The 14,666-nt window shown below is 38.1% G+C and overlaps 1 protein-coding gene across 1 annotated transcript; it reads left to right on the top strand.

The window, feature by feature from the left end:
* Window positions 1-264: 264 nt before the first annotated feature.
* On the top strand, window positions 265-12,810 carry LOC308679277 (histone-lysine N-methyltransferase PRDM9-like; the record flags this gene model as incomplete). The annotated part of the gene is made up of 7 exons (XM_081346883.1): window positions 265-603; window positions 1,470-1,593; window positions 4,874-5,083; window positions 6,291-6,562; window positions 7,725-7,792; window positions 11,122-11,303; window positions 12,562-12,810. Coding segments are annotated over 7 exons (1,444 nt in total), but the record flags the coding sequence as incomplete, so codon positions are not given.
* Window positions 12,811-14,666: the final 1,856 nt, after the last annotated feature.

The raw sequence follows: 14,666 nt of genomic DNA, 5'->3' as shown, positions 1-14,666 counted from the left end.
TTTGGGTTGATTTCTGGGTAACCCAATACTGAGGCGGGGGAAGGAAATCTAACATTTAATGGCGAAAAATACTTAACAACACAAAGCCTGATGATTTTGATCCCATGTAGATGATTCCGCTGGGTTGAAGTTGGAGGAAAGATGCCAATGGGGACAGAATCTCAGGGGGGGTGGAGGGAATTGCCATTTGGGGCAGAAGCCCAGGAAAGAGGGCAGGAGAGGCCACCTGAGGTTGAGGGAATAGGGGAGGTAAACCCCTCTAGGATGGAAGTTCAGGGGCTGAGGCAAATGGAGGCTGAATCCCAGGGACAGAGCAAAGATACTTCAAGTGGGGCAGGAGCCCAAGGGCTGAGGGGAGAAACAGCAGATAAAAATGGTATTGCAGGAGAAAAAGCAGCTGAAAGTGAAGGATGTGTTCCTATAGAGAACTTGGAGACTGATCCAAAGATTTGGGCAGGAGAGTCCTTGATAGGAGAAACTACTAGGTCGTCTGATGTTTCAATAAATATGGAGGCAGGTGGGATAAAGAAAGGTACCAAGAAAAAGAATTCTGGAGATAGGAGCAAAAAGCAGACTAATAAGAAAAGTGGACAAAAGTCCAAGGTGAGGGAATAATAAGTGTTTCTAAAACTCCAGAGAAACAGACTGATATGCTCATTTGCCTAGGACTTACTGCTTTTAAAGATGACAAGTTTTTTTTTCAAGATAGGGAATAATTTTTTATATTTTAAAATTACAAGGAATGTGATAGGGTTTAGTATGCTGTGTTATGCAGAGTTATCTGGGAGTAGATATTGTATGTTTGTAGGAATAGAGCTGTGAGTATGGTGACAAAATCAGGAATCTGGTAGCACTTTTTCAGACAAACTTTATTGAAAGACAAGCTTAATTTAGCTGAACTGGAGATCTGAATGTAGAGAAACCTGTAAAGAGGATTCCCAGCTTTGCAAGAAAAGCTGAGAAATTTCTCTGTTCAAGTTTTATTTATTTACCTTATTTAGGGGATATCAGTAAGCATTTGGTTTTTATAGATATATAATTTTGCATCAGTGGCAGTTTTAGACTTGTGCCATTTGGACTTGTAATTATCAAAAAAGCAAAATTTTTATTGGAGAGTTTGATAGTATCATATGCAATGATACTTTAACCCACATTATCAAGTCCTGCAATTAACCTTTTCTACTGAAAATGGTCAGTTAAGGCAATGAAGTCCAATCAAATGTGAATTCAGATAACAACTAAACTGAACCCCGTGAGGTGGGTTGGGCTGTGAAAGAGTGACTATCCTATATATCTAGTCTTTTAAGAGCAATTCCCAATCCATTGTGTCAGATCCACTGATTAATAGCTCTGTGTTGTTAAATGTAAATTAAAATTTATTCAAAATGGTGATAAATTGTAACCCAACTTTGGCATTTGTTTGTTTAAGCAGAAAATGTAATATGTATAACTGTCCTCTTTTGTACTAGGTAGAAGATAGGTTTAAAGAGCTCTCCATCTATTTTCCTAAAGAACAGTGGGCTGAAATGGGAGAATGGGAGAAATTACGTTATAAGAACATGAAACACAATTATGACTTTATGATTCAATTAGGTGAGCAGAATACTAATTATTCACCCATGTTTTGAAACCATACAAAAGGAGAAACATCAAAGAATTCAGATATACATATGTTAAAATCAAGAATTCATGGGAAAATAAGTCACTGGGTGCTGAAATATATTTTCATCCTTTAATTACAGTCCTAACTTCAGCAAAGCCATACCATTTAATACATTAAAATTTAAAGTTTCATCTGAATGGCATAATCTAGAGATTATGGCTATGTACACACAACATCCTAAACCACAAACAGCAAATAATAAGAGGTTAATAAGTGGCCCATGAGGGAAGATATTGAAATTATCCCTAGGAAACATGTGCACAATTTCCTTCCAAATTTGGATACAATGAATTGCCTTCAGCAAATCAATGAATTGATCCACACTATAAGGACATAGCAAAATAGCCATGTTCAATCCTTGAAGTAATAGAGAAGTATGCCAATATAAAATTTAAGGCACAAAATAATCCTGTGTTGCATAAAAAGTCTAATCTGATTGGGTTTTGGGTTTTGCTATTTCTGTCACTTTTAGGTACATTTTAAAAGGACACGTTGCCCAGAATGAGAAAAATTCCCTATTTTCTATTATCAGTATAATTGTGGTTATGCCTTATGCTATCCTCAGCAGAACAGAAAAACATGGAATCAGTAAAAAAAGATAGTGCAGCATTAAACACATTCCCTGAGAAGTGATAATTAATATTTTTATTAGGTCTTCCTACTCCTAAACCAGCATTTATGTATTATGCACGCCAGCCCTTAAAGTCTGCAAATGAAACCTCTGAATCAGATGAGGAATGGACACCAACACTTATAGGTAAGCTATTGAAATAATCTTAATGTAACAAAGATACCTGAAAATTTGCAAGATATTGAAATGTAAAAGAGTAGACTACAATTCTTGCTTCAGAGTGAGGTAACCAACAATAGAGAACTTGCAATCCAAATGCAAAACCATAAAAATTGACAAAAACACATGTTTAAATGCTATGCATGCTATTAATCTTAAAACAGACTTCACAGCTTTTAAGAACTAGTTAAGAAAAATAAATATTTGGTCATAATACCTTTAGTGGCCCTTTAAAGTGGCAACATATAACTAGTGTCGCTTAAAAGGTTGTATTTTATGTAAGTGGAAAAATTGTCATTATAGAATCAATCTGGCAAAATTACTAGTTTTATGTTATTTTGTTACAGTTGCTCAAGATGATACAAATTCATCAAGTCAACAGTACTGTGAAAGATGTGAATCATGTAGCATGGGAGTGGCAGGATGCAACACTTATCAGATAATATTAACTCATATATAGTACCTCAGTCATCCTGTGTTAAGATAGAAAAGTAATAATGCTGGGAATAATGCTAAGAAACATAATTGTAATATACCTAAGGGTCTGTTACAGTGCAAGATAAGTTTTGATTGTAAAACCTCTAATAAAAACTAAAAAGGAACACAAACCTTTACCAAAGGTTCAGCACATTAAATTGTACCTGGAGGTATGAGAGGCAGATAATGGCACAAAACTTTGCTATGCTGTTCAAAACACTAAACCTTTGATTTCATAGGAGTTGGGAAGCATAGAATATATTTTTGTGACAGGGATGTAATCTGTATTTCCCAAATATCTTTGTAAAATAAAAAAAATGTGATTCACTAGCTCCACCTCACTAGTGTCACAGGGCTGACATTAGTCAAGATCGAAGCTGTTATTAGTGGAATCAACATACAATTGATTGGAAACCAAGGTACTGTATTCCTTTGAAGTTCATTGTTCAATGTTTTTTAAAAATGTTTTAAAAATCAAACAATGGAGGTAGTATTCGACTTAAATAGTTTAATGATCACTCAAAGTTTAATGATCACCGCCCTGAGTCCTTTGGGAGTATAGAAATTTAATTAATAATAATAATAAAGTTACAACGGCACTGGAAAAAGTGACATAACAGTTTTCAACATGACTGTTGCAGCATTCCCATAGTCACAGGATCAAAATTCAGTCGCTTGGCAACTTTCTGATATGATAGCTACAGGGTCGTGATCATCTTTTGTGATCTTTGAGGTGCTACTGGAAGCTATAAGAGTAGAATACAGAAATTTAGAATGAATTACTGCTAGCTGCCAGTTCTCTGTACAGGAACATTTAGGAGCAATAGCGAAACATCTTTGCCTTATACAATTTAAACTTTGCCTTTAAAACTGAATGAACTTGGTAGCAGTGCTTCAGATTCAAAAGAAAAAGGTTAGTGCTCAGCATGTTTGGCCATGCATATATACATATTGGCTAACCCTTAAAACAGGTATGTCAAACTGCCAGCCCGTGGGCCGGATGCATCATCCCAAAACTGCGCCCACCCCATTGCCAGCAATGAGGAAAAAGTCGTAATACATCACGCGATGTCATGTGACATTGTGAGTTTGACATGCCTGCCTTAAAGCAACTGTTTATGTTCATATTGCTGCAGCAGAATGCCTTTTTGAAACTTTTCTTTCTATAAAGTTTTTTTTAGTAAAGTAGACAACATACATCCATGTACAAATATGTTCACATTTATGCCTTTGCTGCAGAACTTAATGTTGTTATTGTTAGCTGCAAAGTTGTGTCTGACCCATCGCAACCCCATGAACAACGTTCCTCCAGGCCTTCCTGTCCTCTACTATCTTCTGGTGTCCATTTAAGCTCACGCCTACTGCTTCAGTGACTCCATCCAGCCACCTCATTCTCTGTCGTCCCCTTTTTCCATTGCCCTCAACCTTTCCCAGCATAATTTAGCATATATATATATGCAAAAATAGACTAATCTTAATTGTAAGATACATTGTATTTATTGTGTAATTAATTCATGTGTGTTTTAATCCTACAAAGTGTAATTCTTGGGAAAATTGTTTCGGGACCTGAGAAGGTATCTTAATCCACTTCATCCAATGCAGTGTCTATACTGGAAAATCTGATTAATAAAGCAGATAATTTGATACTGATTTCTATCAGTGTAAACATGATTCAGGTATTCTGTACACATTTACTGATGTCAATTCTTGTTGCCCTTTGGATGTATTCTCCAATATTGGTACTACATATTGTCTGTCTCCTTTCTTCCTCTCTAATATAATAGATCATCCCAATTTTTTTACCAAATCTTCCACCTTATGGTTTGTTAATCCTAAATTCAATTAATGAAATACAATTGTACTGTATAATTCTTGAACTTCTTACTTGGCATGATACAAATTCTGAGAAAAACAATGATTTAATTCCCGTTCTTGTACCTGAGGTTTTGTTGCTTTCCATGGAACTATAGATTACAGTATTGTATTTTATGTGCTATACTTTAATTTTTTAGATTTCCAAACAAAAGCTGTGCCTGAAAAGAAAAAGGAAAGGAAAAAACAACAGAACAAAGAAATTAGCACTTACAGATTACGGGAGAGAGAAAGAAAAGTATACATGGAAATAAATGAACCAAATGATGATGATTACTTATGTGAGAGGCATTTTTAATGATAATTTTTGTTCTTCATTTCTCCTAAACAATTATATATGGTTATAGATTTAATATTTTTTGCTGTGCTTTTCAAATTATTTATTAAACTTTAAAACTATTGTATTAAATAAGCAGGATGCTGTGTGTGTGTATGTGTGTGTGTGTGTGTATTATTTCTCAAAGTTTGTCAGAATTAGCTAAAACAATTATAGATTCTCAATCAGTAGTTCTATTATTAGACTTTTGTTTTTGTGGCACAAGGAGGGGGTCCCCCCCCCAGTCATTGTCTTGGTGCCAGACCGTGGCCTGTGGGGAACCAGGTCGTGCAAGTGGTCGAGTGGACACAAATCTACATTTCTACAAATGGCACATGCGCAAAACCATCCCCTGTGCCTATGCCCCCCCTCCTGCCACCAGTCTGCAGAGCTGGAAAGCTTGGGGGCTGCTGGCACAAATGGATTCTTGGATTACAAACATAATGTAAAAATAAATTGCTGTTACCTGACTACATTCAAATAATATTGTCATCATGGTTTATATTTTACCATGTAGATGTCAAACCATGTATGCTGATTCCTTCCTTTGATCCTAATTGCTTAGCAATACAGGCTTTTAAAAAAATTTAAGCGTTTTTACATTATCTACCAAGCAGAGGAGGAAAACATAGTAAATAAGTGACGACTGTTGACAAGTTTTTACAGGGACCAATCTACATACGTGACTACATAAACAGGCAAATGTATCATCTGTGCTCTTTGTTTCCACTGGTGTGAAGGATAGTTCTCTTAAGCATTTGAAAGCTGTTTGCTGTATTGGCAAACATTCTTTCACAATATGCAGCATTTCCACATGTATAAATTTCCTATATACAGAAGGAGATTGCCTTTGCCAGGATATTCTTCAGCTTCCCAGTATGGTCTACAGCCTTAGGATTTTCTGGTAATTTTACCTTCAAGTATTAAGTCCCAACCTTCCTTAGTTTACAAGCAGACAAGAATAGCCAACTGCTGTCACTTCCTGAGCTTTGAATGTCAACTCATCTGCTATTCTGTTTAAATAATTAGTAAACAAAAAACGGGCAGGATAAACTTCATTGATATGCAAACATTTCAAGTGATATTATTCATAATGCCTATAGAAAACTGAATTTAACAAAGAGTAATTCATTTGACTGACTCCATATTCACTTATCTCTTCACTTTCTTAGTTTGTGAATATTGCCTGACATTCTTTGTTGATGAGTGTTCTGTTCATGGTCCTCCACTTTTCATCAGAGACACAGCAGCTGAATTAGGACTCGCAAATAGAGCCAGCTGCACTTTACCATCAGGTTTTAGAATTGGCCTTTCAAGTATCCCCAGAGCTGGTTTTGGAGTCTGGAATGAAAGGGAAACATTGTCTCCAGGAATTCATTTTGGACCATATGAAGGGACAAGGACAGAGGAAGAAGCAGCAGCAAACAGTGGCTATTCCTGGCTGGTATGATAACAGTTCTTGGATTTTACAGCAGTTTTGTATAATTTCATTTTCATTGAGTAAACGTAATTTGTGTTACAGTACTACGTGGCTTTATAGGTAGTCCCTTATAATTACAACTGGGATCACAATTGTGATTGCTAAGCAATGAGAGCAGGAAGATGGTGAAGATCAGCATGGGTGGTAGATCACAGGGTAGCAGAGGGCCAAAAAGGAATAGATGCAGGGAGAGAGATAGGCGGGTGGGGAGAATTGAAGCACTCCTGAGGTCATAAGTATGGGAACTGCCAAGCATCTGAATTTTTATCTCATGACTGTAGAGGTACTGCAAAATCTATAACTTTGGACACAGGATGTAAGTCCTTGTGCTTAGTGTTTTTCCTTTAAATATGCTAGTCTAAAAAATATGTTGAGACTAGAAAGAGTGCAGGGAAGAGCAACAAGATTAGGGGACAGGAGGTTAAAACATAAAAAACAGTTGCAGGAATTGGGTATGCCTAGAAGAACTACGGCTGACATGATAGCAGTATTCTAATATCTAATGGGCTGCCACAAAGAAAAGGGGGCCAACCTATTCTTCAAAACACAAGAAGGAAGCAATGGATGGAAACTAATCAAAGAGAGAACCAGCCTAGAATTAAGGAAAATTTTCCTGACAGTGAGAAGAATCAATGGAATGACTTGCCTCCAGAAGTTTTGGATGCTCCAGTGCTGGAGATTTTAAAGAAGAAATTGGACAACCTTTTGTCTGAAATTGTATAGGGTTTCCTGCCTGAGCAGGGGGTTGGATAAAAAACCTTCAAGGTCCCTTCCAATTCTGTTATTCTGTTAACATGAAAACAGCGTTTTCTCCATTGTGATGTGTGGCCATGGAAATCCCTCTTTAGAGAAGCTGTATTGATTTATTGCTTTGGGTAATTTGCACTTCTTTGAATTAAGCAAGTTGAAACCAATATTTTGTTAAATATAAAATAGGGAAATGTTTTGATATTATTTTCTTATCATTTACTAAAAAGTGATAACATTTAGTAAATCTTCCCCATTTACTAGAGATTAATTAAGGCAAGACATGTCATTATATTATTACCATATTACAATGAAATTGTATTCATTATTGTGTCAATTCCCCAATGACATACATAGTTTATGTTCGTTATAATTACAGATTACCAGAGAGCAGAATTGTTACATTTACGTTGATGGAAAAAATGAAACTAATTCCAACTGGATGAGGTAAACGTTTTGATAAAATTAAAGAGACTTTTGTATAATAGTATTTTAATAGTATTGAAAAGACCTATAGCACAAGCTAAATTACCGTACCTGATTTTAATGCCATGGAATACAGCTGTACGGTACTATGTCAACTTTGAATATAAAAGGATGTTTCATTGATCTATTTGAAATTCCAAGTAAGTTATCTTATAGTCACAGTTGTACAAGTTTAAATTATAAAAAACAGAAAATATTTTGCAAAGCACTTGGTATAATTATATAGAGACAGATAAGTCAAAACTAAAACAGCATATTTCTGCCCATTCAGCCATATTTGCATTATACATTGTACAATGAAAATTGCTTCCAATTTCTTTGATAAGTGCAATATGAGGCTCATCAAAAGCTTTCAATGTGAGAAACCATGACATTTTGCACAAAGGAAATTCCTTTGTTCAAGTGGACTAATGATTAATAATAGAGGTAGATCAATGCAAGGAAATGAGTTATGGTATCAGAAAATATGGATAGATATTGAGTAAAAATTTGAAGAAATGTTCAGTTTGTACAATCAGGATATATAGTAGCTTTCAAAATGTACTGGAATTTTAATACTTCTGTCCACAAATTTTATTGTGTCTTTTTTAAGGGAAATAATTCTGTATACCGGTAACTATAGATGCTCAATAGATTTCACTTCCCATGTACATAAAACTTTTTCTCTGTTTACAAAAAAGTGATCTTTACCTGAGAAAGTACACAACTGGAAAAATGATACATAAATGTTCCAATTTAGCTTCCTTTGGTCTTTCTGTAGCTGAAAAGAACAGTTTGACTACAGCTGAATAACAGCTGTTTGTTTTGGCAGGGGTCTATTCTCCAAGCTTGCTATTTAGCTCCCAGACATTTCATTACCAAACTAGGTAACATCTTCAGCAGCATTTTTGGGTGAAGTGTCTTGTTTATATAGGTCAGTTGGTCTTGTGATTGGTTGCTGTGAGACGCAGAATTCAACTGGTGAAGGGGTGGTAGAAGTCTGGCATTCTACCAATGGGTCCATCAACAAACACATTGACTAAGAACCAGTGTACAAACCAATAAGGAAGCGGAGCATCTGAACCACCAATTTATTTATTTATTTTATTTTATTACATTTATATACCGCCCTTTCCCGAGGGACTCAGGGCGGTTTACAGGGTAATTAAAAACCAAAAATACAAAAGTTAAAAACCAAATTTAAAAAAGATTAAATTTATCCCTGTATAAATAAAACCCCAATTAAAATAAATTAGTCCTCAGCCTGGGCCAGAGAGCTCGAAGAGCCAGGTCTTCAGGCCCCGGCGGAACGAACGGAGGTTGGGGGCAATCCTCAGCTCCACTGGCAGCTGGTTCCAAAGGGCAGGCGCCCCCACTGAGAAGGCTCTGTCTCTGGGTGTTACCCGCCGGCAATCTCTTACCGGTGGAACCCTGAGCAGACCCTCCCTGTGGGAGCGCACCGGACGAAGGGAACTTGATGCCGGCAGCAGGTGTTCCCTCAGATATCCCGGACCCAAGCCATGTAGGTCATCACCAGCACCTTGAATTTCACCCGGAGGGCAACCGGAAGCCAATGCAGCTCGCGGAGTAGAGGTGTTACGTGGGAGTATCGGGAGACCCCCATCACAACTCGCGCGGCCGCATTCTGCACCAGTTGAAGCCTCCGAGTGGTCCTCAAGGGCAGCCCCATGTAGAGAGCGTTGCAGTAGTCCAAACGGGAGGTCACGAGTGCATGAGTGACTGTGCGTAGGGCATCTTGGTCCAGGTAGGGTCACAACTGGCGCACCAGGCGAACCTGGGCAAAAGCCCCCCTGGTCACGGCTCCTATATGGTCTTCAAAATTGAGTCGTGAATCCAGGAGGACGCCCAAGTTGCGAGCCCTATCAACGGGGGGGTAACACCTCACCCCCCATCGTTAGAGGTGGAATAACTTGGTTAACCTGAGATGCCGATATGCACAGCCACTCAGTCTTGGCGGGATTGAGATGAAGCCTGTTTCTCCCCATCCAGACCTGGACCGCCTCCAGGCACCGGGACATCACGGCGAGGGCATCGCTGGGTTGGTTCGGGGTGGAAAGAAAAAGTTGGGTATCATCAGCGTACTGATGATACCCCACCCCGAAACCACGAATGATCTCACCCAGCGGCTTCATATAGATGTTGAACAGGAGGGGCGAGAGAACCGACCCCTGAGGAACTCCACAAATGAGAGGCCTCGGGGCGGATCTCTGCCCTCCCGTCAACACTGACTGCGAGCGGCCCAGGAGATAGGAGGAGAACCACCGTAAAACGGTGCCTCCCACTCCCAACCCCCTGAGACGCCACTATCCCCTCATCAGCTGAATTCTGCATTTCATAGCAAATACTTTGGTCATAAAACAACTGGGAGCTAAACAGCAAGAGAACTGAGTGTCAAAACGTACAATCCGAGCTATGAATATTCTCAACAATTTCTAACAGTTATTTGTAATATTAATGGCTAAATAATACAAAATAGTAATATTAGTATTTCATATACTATGTATTGTCTCCATTGTTTTCCTTATGAATATAAGTGATCTGGATTTCTAAAAATTTTAGTCCTTCATTTTGGCCATCCCCTAGGCCAGGTGTAGGCAACCTCGGCTCTTTTATGACTCATGGACTTCAACTCCCAGAATTCCTGAGCTGACTCAGGAATTCTAGGAGTTGAAGTCCATGAGTCATAAAAGAGCCGAGGTTGCCTACCCCTGCCCTAGGCCTAGATTATTCTACATTTACTGGGGATAATTTTTAAATAAGTGTATAAATATTCATCCCTTCATGACCTGAGAAGTTCCCCAGAACTTCTTGGTTTCAGTTTTGTTTAAATCATCCAAAATTCAAGCACATGTTTATGCTATTATCAATGTACAGGACAAAATTTAAAAGCAGGTTGTCACTTTCCAGATTTGGGAATATTAGAACTGGTCTCAAAAAATACCTCTTTGATCAACGGATTTTGTTCAGCGACCAAAATCGCTGTAACTCTAAATATGCTATTATCTCACTGATACATTTCGCTCTGCAAGGGCAAAAATTAAAAATACAATTTTGGGATGGGGGGAAGACTGATAGTAATACTCTAGGGTTGCGACTATAGCACAATTGTATGTATGCATGTATGTATTTGATTTACAATATATACCATCTTTCATTTAGTATTCCTCACTACAATAATATTGTGAGGTAGGTTGGACTGAGAGAGAATGACTGGCCCAGATCTATCTAATTTCCTAGTTTCTTTTGATGACATCTTTTTCTTTTAACATCAGTCACCCTTTTAACAATAGGTATGTTAACTGTGCCAGAAATGAGGAAGAACAAAATCTTGTTGCTTTCCAATATCATGCAGAAATATACTACAGAACATGTAAAGTAATTCAACCTCAAACTGAGCTCCTGGTCTGGTATGGAGAAGAATATGGAAAGGAACTTGGCATCAAATGGGGATCTAAATGGAAATCACTAAATGGTATAATGCTAGATGATTCATTACTTAAATTAATAATGATAGCTCTAAACCAGAGGTTCCCAAACTTAGTATCCAAATAAGTATCTAATTTTTCTATGGCCCCTTTAGTGTCTAGTAATTTAAGATCCTAGGCCAAAATATTGTCAAAATACTGGCTTTACAAATGAAATTGCAGCACTAAGCCATAAGATGCCAAGGAACAATTTCACATAGTCAGTGTCTGTTGATACAACTGATGTTTTGACATGCTGTTAGTGTGACTTCCAGAATTTTGCCAGTTCTTATTCCACTTTTAAGTCGCATTTTATTTGAAGGATGAGAGATAATTTGTACTTGCACTATTACTGTATAGTAACAACAATTAATAGCTATTATGTTAAAATTTGGCATTGGTTATATTCATAATATGAGTATTGATCCATGGCTCATATTTTTTTCCTTCAGTAAGCTTATTTTTAATAGATGAGAAAATTTTAAAAAAATTAAAGTCCTGCCGTTGTTTTCCCCTCAAACAAAGATATTGAAAGCTATTTTAATAATGATAGAAGGAAAAATATATATTACATTTGTTTGGCTCTACACACTACCAATTTTTGTGTAATCTTTTACTGCAATTATATTATTTTCATTTTTTCTGCCTTAACCAGATTTGACAACTATGCTGTTACATATGTTGGTTCATCAACAGAATAAAAACTAAATAATAATATTGGAGGCTACAGTAGGAATGCCTTTTAATGCCTTTTAAATATTTTTCCATATAGAAAATAAAACCTAATCAGAAGAAATTCTTGTTCACAATAAATTACCTTTTGATGGAGATATATTAATACATATATTTTAATGTAGAAATCTTTATAAGAGGGCCTTGCAAATTCAGTTTTTTTCAGTCCAGTCTATCTTTTCATTCTGCTGAGTTCAAATGTAGTTTTAACAACATGTGTAAAATCTTCCAACAGAGAAGTTATGGCTAAAAAGAATTAAAATTAAATTATTAATTAACAATTACCTTTATTTCTAAAACCCATTTTTATACTGCATGGGTAACTGCAAATTATCTAACTATATAATAAGTATAGATATAATAATAGTGAACTTTTTAATGTGAAAGAAAAGTTATAAACTCTAAAGTGTACTTTTTTCATTGCTGGGCTGTCAAAAAGAAATTCTTCTCAGGTAGAAATTATAAATCATAGAAGATTCTTCATAGAAATAGTCCTATATGTTTTTGCCAATAATTTTGCTTTTTCTTTGCAAGTAGTTCACAAGCAGAATTCATACCTGGTGAAGAAGCAACAAATAGTTTGCCATCAGTGTCCCAGCTGTGAAACAGCATTTACTTGCAAAGATTATCTCACCCGCCATATGAAATGGAAGCATTCTGGATTTATAATACTTGCTGAAGAAACGGAAAAAATACTAACAGAAAAATCATTACCCAAAATAAGAACTTATGCTTCCTACCAAGTTACGGTGAAATATAGACTACCAAGCAAAAGGAAAAAAGGTAAAGATGATGACATTCTTTTTTTGAAAGATAGAAATAAAGAAGCAGAGAATAAGAATCATAAAAACAATGGGAAAAATCATTTTCAGCTGGTTACTCACAATCAGTCACGTAGAGGAAAGCCATATTTATATAAACATGTAAAAAAGGTTGATGGATCATTACTATGTCTGATCAGACAGAAGCAGAGTTGTACAGGGAAGAAGTCTTATCCATGCAGAAAATATGGGCTAGGTTTAAGCCAAGCATCAGGACAATCCACTCGGAAACAAACACATGTAAGAGAGGAGACATACTCATGTAAGGAGTGTGGCAAAAGCTTTAGCCAATCCGTTCACCTGGCCACTCACATGCGGACACATACAGGAGAGAGGCCATATTCATGTAGGGAGTGTGGCAAAAGGTTCACTGCCTCATCAAGCCTGGCCACTCACAAGCGGACACATACAGGAGAGAGGCCATATTCATGTAGGGAGTGTGGCAATAGCTTTAGCAAAAAGGCAAGCCTGACAACTCACATGCGGACACATACAGGAGAGAGGCCATATTCATGTAGGGAGTGTGGCAAGAGCTTTAGCCAAAAGGGAAACCTGACAACTCACAAGCGGACACATACAGGAGAGAGGCCATATTCATGTAGGGAGTGTGGCAAAAGCTTTAGCAAAAAGGCAAGGCTGACAACTCACATGCGGACACATACAGGAGAGAGGCCATATTCATGTAGGGAGTGTGGCAAAAGCTTCACTGACTCATCAAACCTGGCCACTCACAAGCGGACACATACAGGAGAGAGGCCGTATTCATGTAGGGAGTGTGGCAAGAGCTTTAGCAAAAAGGCAAGGCTGACAACTCACATGCGGACACATACAGGAGAGAGGCCATATTCATGTAGGGAGTGTGGCAAAAGCTTTAGCAAAAAGGCAAGGCTGACAACTCACATGCGGACACATACAGGAGAGAGGCCATATTCATGTAGGGAGTGTGGCAAAAGCTTCACTGACTCAACAACACTGACTAAACACAAGCAGACACATACAGGAGAGAGGCCATATTCATGTAGGGAGTGTGGCAAAAGGTTCACTGCCTCATCAAGCCTGGCCACTCACAAGCGGACACATACAGGAGAGAGGCCATATTCATGTAGGGAGTGTGGCAAAAGCTTCACTGACTCATCAAACCTGGCCACTCACAAGCGGACACATACAGGAGAGAGGCCATATTCATGTAGGGAGTGTGGCAATAGCTTTAGCAAAAAGGGAAACCTGACAACTCACATGCGGACACATACAGGAGAGAGGCCATATTCATGTAGGGAGTGTGGCAAGAGCTTTAGCCAAAAGGCAAGCCTGACAACTCACATGCGGACACATACAGGAGAGAGGCCATATTCATGTAGGGAGTGTGGCAAGAGCTTTAGCCAAAAGGGAAACCTGACAACTCACAAGCGGACACATACAGGAGAGAGGCCATATTCATGTAGGGAGTGTGGCAATAGCTTTAGCAAAAAGGCAAGCCTGACAACTCACATGCGGACACATACAGGAGAGAGGCCATATTCATGTAGGGAGTGTGGCAAAAGCTTTAGCCAATCTGTTCACCTGGCCACTCACATGCAGGCACATACAGGAGAGAGGCCATACTCATGTAGGGAGTGTGGCAAAAGGTTCACTGACTCATCAAGCCTGGCCACTCACAAGCGGACACATACAGGAGAGAGGCCGTATTCATGTAGGGAGTGTGGCAAGAGCTTTAGCAAAAAGGCAAGGCTGACAACTCACATGCGGACACATACAGGAGAGAGGCCATATTCATGTAGGGAGTGTGGCAAAAGCTTCACTGACTCATCAAACCTGGCC

The sequence above is a fragment of the Vipera berus genome, assembly GCF_964194415.1.
Source record: "Vipera berus genome assembly, contig: HAP1_SCAFFOLD_119, whole genome shotgun sequence".
NCBI lineage: Eukaryota > Metazoa > Chordata > Lepidosauria > Squamata > Viperidae > Vipera > Vipera berus.
Note: the sequence above shows the minus strand (reverse complement) of the source record. Positions and strands in the feature narration are given on the sequence as shown.